Below are 10,455 nucleotides of genomic sequence, written 5' to 3'. Positions count from 1 at the left end.
GAAGATTTAGAAGTTTAAGAGTAAGAGATATGAAATAGAATAAACAAGACTTTGACGATCATACCGTAGAGAATTTGTTTAAGTGAAGAATTTGAGAGAGAGAGAGAGAGAGAGAGGAATGAAAGCAATTCAAAAGACTTTGAAATTTCACAACTTATAAAGATGCTTTGAATATTTTGAATGTAGCAGAGACAATCCAAAAGAGTTATTCAAAGTGTAGCCTTCGAGAGACCACGTTAGGGATTCTATAAGTCCAAGGACCTATGTTGTATACATTTTGTAAGATACGGGGGGTGTTTCAACTAAGGTAAATATCCTCAATCAATATGGTGTCGTGAGATCTCCAGTAATCCCACTTATTGTACATTGACTGGCCTCTCGTCACTCACAAACCAAATATTAACTTAAATTCAATGATGCTCGTGGTCCGGAGAAAGGCAACATGGTAGTATCCAAGAACTTCCATAGACATATCTCTACCTAAGTATAGCATTTCATAAACACGTACAATGATAAATCCTCGATGGCAATGATCTCTGCAAAGGCATCCATGAATTATGCAAAGCAATAAAAGCTTAAAACTACAAATATACCATATAAAAACTCTTACACTATAATATGAGTGGTATCAAATAAGATCACCAAAAACATAGCAAGAACTCTTCCCCTCCATTGTAGTGGATCTTCAACAAAGTAAGTCAATGTATAAGCCAATCTTTTCAAGAAAATAATAGGTCAGGTTAATACACTAAATTAAAAAGAAGATAAATACCTCGAATGAATTCAGTGATGTGACCCACTATATAGGATGCACTGCGTCAAGGATCCATTTGTGGTCAATACTTTGATCTAAGAGATATCAATAAAATTTAACATCAACTGTGTCTGACTTTAAGTGAGAGCCACAATGTCAATTTGAACTTATTATTATTAGTTCGCTAGTTGTAATACTTCCTTGAATAGAATGCTTGGAGTGTAGTAACACTCCTCTTGAGTGTTTTCAGTATTGACAACAATTCTCATAGTAGCTGCACTTTGCACACGTGACATTGCAATATACAATTGTCCGTGAGAGAAGATTGATGATGCAAGATATAGACCGAGAATTCCCAGTGTTTGCCCTTGTGCTTTGTTGATAGTCATCCCAAAAGCAAGCTTGATTGGAAATTGACGACGCTTCATTTGAAATGGAAGTCCCTGATGGTTTCCAATAATAAATTCAATCCTTAGAATAAAAACTCTCTCTCCAACATTCGATCCTGTAACTATCTCTGCCTCAATTACCTTATGATGAAATTGCTTGCATATCAATCTGGTTCCATTGCATAATCCACGTCTTGGATCTAAATTTCGCAGCAACATTATAGGAGCATTTTCTTTCAAGACTAAAGCATGAGGGGGAAAACCACCACCAAGAGTAAGGCTATTCAAATATTCAATTGTGTAAAAATGTGTGTTTTTCTCTAAGATACAAATTGAATATGCACTCAGATACTCTTTGAAAACTCCATGCATTCTTTGCAATGCATAGTCATTGATTAAATCCACCTCTTTATTCCGCGGAGCAAGTATTGCTCGATCTCTGAAAAAACTTGCATGATCTGGCACATGACACAAATCTCCATATATAAAGCTTAGAAGATCTGCCAAACTATTTCCAGGAAGCATCATGTGTGAAGGTATTTTGACTCTGTTTAAGTCTCCTCCATCATCCATATCCCCATTGCCAATATCAAGCACCCAACGCGAAAAACTTTGTTGAAGTGAATTTGAACCGCAATCAAGTATACACATATTTCTGGTAAGCCTCAATATCTTCGTATATTCCATATGTGAGAATGACACAATGAAGCATTTACAATGTCTGCACGACTCCCTTTTGGTACAACAGGTAGTATTCGTCGAAACTCGCCTCCAAACAAAATGAATTTTCCACCAAACAAAGTGTCTCACTGCATAATATCTCTTAAAGTTATGTCCACTACTTCAAATGCATAGCGATTGGTCATGGGAGCTTCATCCCATATAAGTAAAGATGCATTCCTTAGAAGTTCTGCAAGTTGACTATTTACCTTTATATTGCAAGTTGCTTCAGAGTGAAGCTCCAAAGGTATCTTAAACCTAGAATGAGCAGTTATTCCATTACTCAAAAGCAAAGCTGCAATAACTGAGGATGCACATGCAAGAGCAACTCTACAACTTCCTCGCACTCGTAAAAGAAGTGCATTATATAGGTAAGTTTTTCCTGATCCACCAGTACCTTCCCTAAATGTGTGTCAACAGCTTGCAGCACTTGGTGGTAAGCATCTCGCTGATTCTCATTTAAAAAATTCTCCATACGATCTGCTATATTACACTACTCATCAACATTAAACATTGTTTCTTCAGCCATAGCACCATTTTCACTTAAGGATACCATTTTTGAGTCTATTGCAAGCAACATATAATCGTAAAGCCCCTTGCCATGTTGTTGCAAAAAACATTCTATATGAAGCAAAGCTTGATTTTTTGACACATCAAATCGTACACTTGCATTCAAGATACGCATCCTTACGACATAAACATAGTCCTCACAAAATTTGGTACAAAACCTGTCCCAAAGAGCAGCTGGATGAAGTGGCTCACAAAAGACTAATATGATTGCAAACAGTTGTCTCAACTGCATTCCAGTTTGAAACTTGAAGAATACAATGGACTCAGCTCTTCTTACAGCATCTGATGGAAATGCACTGAGTGACTGGATTATAGACTCAGGAGCATCACTTCATGTGTCTCCAAACAAGGAGTGGTTTACCTCTTATATGACCACTACAGATCATGTTCGGCTAGGGAATGGGCAGACATGTGAGATCATAGGTGTTGGAGATGTTCAATTGAAGTTTCAGAATGGCTCTTCTTTCACGTTGAAGAATGTGAGACATGTTCCCGCAATTACAAAGAGCTTGATCAGCACAGGTTTACTTGATGATGCTGGCTACGTCACCACTTTTGGACAGAACATGTGGAAGATATCCAAGGGTTCTATGACAGTAGCACATGGAGTAAAGTTTGGAGGACTTTACATGATTTATGTATCAAATGTCTCTAAAAATGTAATCAATGTAACCGAGCAGCCGAACGTTTCTTTGTGGCATAGCCGGTTAGGACATATGTCCAAGAAGGGAATGGAAATCTCGTCTCGCTCTGGTTATTTGCCTGGCTTTTCATTTAATGATTTTGAATTCTGTGACATTGTCTGTATCGTAAGCAAACACAGCAGCCACATAAGCATAGAAGCAGTAGAAGAGATACACAGTTGGCACTTGTTCATAGTGATTTGTGTGGACCTATTCCTAACCTATCTCTAGGGCGAGCTTCTTACTTTATGACATTTATAGATGATTACTCGAGGAAAGTATGGGTTTACTTTCTCAAGCACAAGGATGAAGCGTTTAGTGTTTTCAAAACGTTTGTGACACTTGTGGAGAATCAGAGTGGCAAGAAGCTTAAATGCTTACGCACTGACAATGGTGGAGAGTATGTTTCAAAGGCCTTTCAGGACTTTTGTGAGTCAAAAGGTATAAAACGTGAACTTACTGCTCCTTACAATCCTCCTCAAAATGGTGTTGCTGAGAGGATGAATAGGACCATACAAGAGAAGGTCAGAAGTATGTTGTCTAATGCACAGCTGTCAAATGGGTTTTGGGCTAAAGTTGTATCAACAGCTGTTCATCTTGTAAATAGATCTCCTAGCAAGGTTTTGCAGAAGGATTCAGTGCCAGAGCTGGTATGGTCAGGCAAGGTGCCCTCATACAAGCATCTCAGAGTCTTTGGCTGTGAGGCATATACTCACGTTCCAAAGGAATTTAGGAACAAACTTGAGCCAAAGAGTAGAAAGTGCATCTTTCTAGGCTATGGTAATTCTGGTGAGATGGGGTACAGACTTTGGGATCCCGAATCCAGAAAGGTTGTCCGCAGCAATGATGTTCACTTTAATGAATCCAAATATCATTCTAAACCAGAGAGGGTTGAGGAGATTAGAAGAGTTGTCTTCCAAGAAGATGGACCTGCACGTGTAAGACAAAATGTCAGGGCTCAAGAGGAGCAAGGACAGGATAGAGTGGAACCACAGGTTGTGGCTGAGCCTGAGCCACCTATTGTGCATAGATCTGGACGTTTCACGCGACCTCCTGATAGGATTGTTCCATCTATGAACTATGTCATGTTGACTGATTGCAATGAGCCTTCATGTTACAAGGAAGCAGTGCAAATGAAGGACTCCGGGAATTGGCAATTGGCCATGCAGTCAGAGATGACAGCTCTGCATAAAAACCAGACATGGAAGCTAGTTAAATTACCACGGGGAAAAAAGGCTCTACCTTGTAAATGGGTTTACAGGTATAAGATCACCGCTCATGATAGTCAGCCAAAGTACAAAGCAAGGCTTGTTGCCAAGGGCTTTAAGCAAGAACAAGGCATTGACTTTGATGAAGTCTTCTCTCCGGTGGTCAAGATGACTACATTGAGATGCTTTCTTGCATTGGTTGCCATATTAGATTTGGTGTTGCACCAAATGGATGTCAAGACAGCGTTCTTGCATGGTGATTTAGATGTGGAAATTTACATGCAGCAGCCAGAAGGGGTTGTTGAGAAAGGCAAGGAAGACTAGGTATGCCAATTGTTAAAGAGTCTTTATGGCTTAAAACAATCACCGAGGGCATGGTACCATAAATTCCACAAGTTTATGCTTTCTCAAGGCTACAAACGTAGTGATTTCGATCACTGCCTATATACAAAGAAGGCTAAGGATGGCAGTTGGCTAATTCTTATTTTGTATGTTGATGACATGTTGATTGCTGGCAAGCACTTGGAAGAAATTTCAGGTTTGAAGTCAAAGATGGCAAAATCGTTTGACATGAAAGACATGGGTGAGGCAAGTCATATACTTGGTATGCGCATTGAGAGAGACAGATCAAAGAAGTTGATTTGGTTATCTCAAACAGAGTATATTGACAAGGTTTTGCAACGTTTCAATATGGAGAAGGGAAAGGCACTGAGTGTTCCATTGCCACCATATGTGAAACTTAGCAAACAAGATTGTCCTGTGTCTGAGGAAGAACAGGCTGAAATGGATAAGATTCCATATGCGTCTACAGTGGGTAGTTTGATGTATGCAATGATTGCTACTCGCCCAGACATTGCATTTGCAGTGGGAGTAGTAAGTCTATACATGTCAAACCCAGGCAAGAAACATTGGGAGGCAGTGAAAGGAATATTGAGATACTTGAAAGCTACAAAGAGTATGCGTATATGCTATGGGAGTCAGGAGCTAAGTGTAAAGGGTTTTACAGACTCAGATTATGCAGGTGACTTAGACAACCGAAGGTCTACGTCAGGGTATGTCTTTACATTGGCTGGTGGAGCAGTATCATGGCGTTCTAGATTACAAGATTGTGTTACTCAGTCTACTACAGAGGCTGAATATGTTGCAGCATCAGAGGCATGCAAAGAATCAATTTGGCTTAATCGACTAGTAACAGATTTGGGAATCAAAGAAGAGATGCATGTGTTATATTGTGATAGTCAAAGTGCTATACAATTGGCTCGCAATCGAGTTTATCACTCAAAGACAAAGCATGTGGATGTGAAGTATCATTTCATCAGGGAAATGCTCGAGGATAAGCTACTTCAGCTTGTCAAAGTTCACACCATAGAAAATCTTGCTGATCTACTTACAAAAGGACTTTCCTCGGAGAGCTTTGCGCATTTTCGCAAGCAGTTAGGTGTAGGGTAGTACATCACTTCTCTACATCTCTTGTATATTAGCTTGTATAGTAGCTTCTCTCACACTTAAAGTACCACATTGGACTTTAAGTGGGAGGTTGTTGGGGTATAAAGCCAAATGTGGTCGCCCAGGTAAGTGGGCGGACCGCCAGGTATGTACACATATTCTTTTGTAAGAACCTAATAAGAACTCACTATGCTCTACACATTACAGTAGAGCGAGTTCACCATATCGTCATGCTCTTCTTCTCGCACTCTCTCTCGCGTCGCACTTCCGCTCGTACTCCTTCAGAAGGCATGTTGATCCCTGTGTTCTGTCTTTCTAACTCGACAATCCTATGGAGGACATCACAGACTTTCTTTTGTTGCTCATCTATGCTAGTAGCACCCGATGTGGATTGTAGAACATCTGACCAACCCACATGATAGGTGTGTCCTGTGTACCGATCAGTTAAAGCTTCTGCTTGTAGGTCATACTCCCAATTTTCGTTTAGGAATATCCCATCTAGGCCTGGCGTGTTGGAGGTTTCCCTTGAAGTGGAAGCATTATTGCTCCCCATAGCTTGCCCCTCCGTGACTGCTACCTTGGGAGCACTCGGTTGCTCGGCTGGCATGATTGTTGTCATAGGAGCCTTTGCTTTTAGGGCTCGACTTTGTTCTAGCCCTCGTAGGTTCTCAATTTCCCTCTCCCTTGTTGCTTGCATATAGCGTTCGATCTCTTGCACTTCGGCAAGACTCCTACCATCGGGTAGTAAAACCTCAGAGGGAGATATTCCTAAGGGATCAGGAGGTGCAGTGGATGGAACATTCACATGCACACTCTCAAGAAGCATAGGGTCCATTTTAGGCATGAATGACGAATTTACTTCCCCACTCCCTTCATTTATTTCATTAACCGCATGTTCGGATCGAGTAGCTCTACTAAGGGTCTCTTTTAAGCGGCTAAACACGTTGGACCCGGGCCGTGGGCCCATGGCATGCATGTCTTGACTTGAACTATCAGGGTTTGGTGTAGGATACCCCTCCATGACTTTATAGTCAGAGGAAGAATCACTAGACGCGATAGAAGGATCTTGGGTCGCGCTACCTTGAGTCCCGGCCGAAGGTCCAGAACCTAGGGTGGAGGAATAATGGGTGCCCGCGTAAATGGAGGCACTACCAATATGCTCGTGCTCTAACACTCATCCAGAGCGTAGATTCATATGACTTGGATCCCCTAGAAGTGTTAGTGAGGGCCCGTGAAGGCTGCTCACCTAGTTATTTTGGGTGTTTTGCAACCCAAGTCTTTTCTTATTTTTTGATTTTTTGGTCCTTTTTTTCTGACCCAGCTATAGAATAGAACGTATGATAGCTCAAAATGAGCGTCTCGATCAGAGGGACGTGCCGTGCTTTACAGCCCTCCGTTTGGTCACTTTATGCCCTCGGAATCCCTAAAACCGTCAATTTCTAGCAGGGAACTAGGCCTGAATTAGAAAGTCTAAGGGTGCAAGTGGGAAGAGAAGGGAGGAGAGTGGAGGACTTGCCCCACATGCTCTCATTCCCTCTTGAGGGGGTAGGGTATATATATAAGAGTGAGTCTATTATATATCATAGGACTGAGGCCTGAGACCTGGGCGTGGGCTTGGGCTTGGGCTTGGGCTTGGGGAAATGATCCCGATCCCGATCAAAATTTTAGTGTAGCCCCCCAGTCACTCACGCTTAAATATTTTCGGTTTTTTTTTTATATACATTTTTCGGTTTTGGTGACCCTTTCTTGGCCACACACACTGTCACCTACCTAACCTCCCACTCAACAGCTCACTGCCTTATCTACTTACTAACAGTGCTGTTAACCACTAACTAATCTACTAACTAATCTGTTAACTGCTTACGGACAGTGAGCTAAGTGTCCACCTACTTCCTCTCTCACTACCTTACTGTGCAAAGACTGTGTGCAGGCCAACCTTGACAGAAAACTGTGTACAAACTGTGTGCAAGCAGAAATTGCTAACTGCCTTCCTACTTGTTCATTCACTGCAAACAAGCTAACGACTACTAACTGTGCAAATATTGTGTGCAAACAGAAAACACAACATTATGCAGAAATCACAGAACTTGCAGACAATACAGAAATTAACAACTTGCAGAAAAACAACTCATTCCTCTTCCTCTTCCTCTTCTTTCCTACTACAAACAACTCATAGGAGAAGCACAAAGTGCCTCTTGGGCTTAGTGCAGGGCGATTCCCCGGCAGCGGCGCCAAAAATGTGCACTCCTTGCCGCACTGTCAAAGCAAGGGACTTGCCGTTACACCGTGTGCGAGCCATAGACGGCTCCAAGCACACAACTAGCTTAACTAGTAAGCTCAAAAGAGGGCAATGGTGTGTCACTCACGGCTCTATGCTCCTGCCGTGGAGGATTCCTTGCCGCGATGAAGAAGAAGCTGCAGTCGTACCGTGCTCAACCGCTTCGCCGCCGTCGTGCCTTCGTAATGCTCGATCGCACACACACTCTCCCTCTCTCTCTCTCTCTCACATACACACACACACGAGGAGGTGAAGAAGAAGAAGATGGAGATGGAGATGGAGCAAGAGAACTCTTCTATTGCACAAATGAGAGAATGAGTGAATTTTAGGTTTAGTTGGCTTTTATATGAGCTCACCACATTCACACTTGGGCGCCCATGCTTAGCCAACTAATCCCTTGAATGTCCCAGTTAGAGTGCGCCTCTCATCGGCAATCACTCTTACCCTTTTCCTATTGGTCCGACAAGCCCGGTACCTGACTCTACCAAATACATAATACACGTCCGTCGTAGGTGATGGGGTGTCCGTGAGCTGTGAGGGTTAACAAATACCCTTTGTAGAAACTGCTCGACTAATAGGTAACCGTACCCAACAGAATTAACCATGTGCAAAATGCCAGTGATGATGATTGTGGATGATATTCATGAGGAGTTTTACATGTCGAGCTTGATATCTCAACACTCCCTCTCAAGCTCAACGCCATCTCTTGTATGCCAAGCATCACTAAAAATCACCGTAGATTCTCTGCTCCAAGGGCCTTCGAGAAGATATCTGCAATTTTCTCATCCATCAGCACATACTCAAGGTTGATGTCATCTACTAGATTACCACAATTCCTACCTCATTCTTTTGCACATACAATGAATGATCTACATCAAACATGTCAAAGCCCAATGAAATAAGGAATGCCTCAATCCTCTCATACCAAGCTCTAGGTGCTTGCTTCAGCCCATGAAATGCTTTCTTAAACCTGCATACAAGGTCACATGGAGTCATATTTGCCTAACCTTGTGGCTACTCCATATACACAACTTCTCCACGTCTTCATTCAAATAAAAATAAAAATTATCATTTGTTTCAACACCCATCCTAATGTTGCAGCCACTGCAATAAACACATGAATGGTAGCCATCATGGCTACGAGGCTGAATGTCTCCTCATAATCAATCTCGTAAGTCCGTGCATAACCTTTTCCCACAAGCTTGGCCTTGTACCTGCTCATCATGCCATCAACATTATGCTTTATTTTGTAAACCCACTTACAGTCAATTTCCGTCTTCCCTTTGGTAATGGCACCAAATCCCATGTACCATTTGCATCAAGGGAAACCATCTCTTCATCCATAGATTGTCACCATTTTTCATCTTTAACGGCATCCTCAAAACACATGGGTTCTACCTCTTTTGTAATCTTCACCCTATATGCACAATGACGAGCCACATAACTGTCATAACTTAATCTCTGCATAAGAATTCTTGCTCTTTTAGACGTGCATGGCCCAAGATCACTTTTAGGTGCCTTGTTCCCTACTTGCATTCTTCTTACACCCGATGTTTTCATAGAGGGTATGCCAAACTCCTCATCTAAACTCTGCTTAGAAGCATTGCTATCACCATCATCATAACCAACACTCAAATTTGGTAGCTTAGGGACATCATCAACCTTTTCTTTCCCTTTTCTTGATACAAGACTCATTCTTTCACGCAACCTACCACTCCATGGATTCTCACCATGACCTGCACTAGGTGACCCGTGTGTCCCACTCAAAACCTACAACTGTGCACCTACATTTTTTGCAGCCATATTCTCTCTTACATCAGTCCCAAAACCTTCCTTTACATGAGCATACCAACATGCCATTTCATAAAAACAACATCTTTGCTTACCCTCACGTGTGACATGATTGTAACATTTATACCCTTTTTTCTCAAGGCAATATCCAATGAACGCACATTTTTCTGCCTTTGACTCAAGCTTACTTTTTAGTTCATTCGACACATTCACATAAGCAATACATATGAACACTTTAAAATACATATGTACATATGTGCTTATGTGCCTAGGAGGTGAGCTCAAGCCGAAGGAATCTGAGAAAGTAATGAATAAACTAAGATACGAACCAATAGATAAGAACTTTAGAAGAAATATATTATCATGACCTTGACCATCCGTTATTAATACCCTACAAGGCTTCAAATGTCTTGGCATTTCAATCTCTTGTTGCTTTGGTGATTTTTCTTGGGCGTGTACACAAAATCTACTAACATAATATGGCAGAAGCACTACCCTTGCCACGTGTTCGTTTCTGCGAGATGAAGGTTGGAGACAAAAAGCTTTTCAGCGATTTCACTTATGGAGGCTCTGTGTCAGGCTTTCAAGTACTACATCTGGGGGCTCTGCCTGGCTT

General features: G+C 41.7%; 1 protein-coding gene across 1 annotated transcript; it reads right to left on the bottom strand.

Moving 5' to 3' along the window:
- Positions 1 to 930: 930 nt before the first annotated feature.
- LOC147460378 (uncharacterized) lies at positions 931 to 1,794 on the bottom strand. The gene has a single exon (XM_086511697.1). The coding sequence runs from the start codon at positions 1,792 to 1,794 to the stop codon at positions 931 to 933; it is 864 nt and encodes a 287-aa protein (XP_086367823.1).
- Between the last annotated feature and the right edge of the window lie 8,661 nt (positions 1,795 to 10,455).

Source organism: Adiantum capillus-veneris, chromosome 4 (assembly GCF_014529385.1).
Source record: "Adiantum capillus-veneris isolate H3 chromosome 4, ASM1452938v2, whole genome shotgun sequence".
Taxonomy (NCBI): Eukaryota; Viridiplantae; Streptophyta; class Polypodiopsida; order Polypodiales; family Pteridaceae; genus Adiantum; species Adiantum capillus-veneris.
The sequence above is the reverse complement of the archived record's forward strand: the minus strand, read 5'-3'. Positions and strand labels throughout refer to the sequence as shown.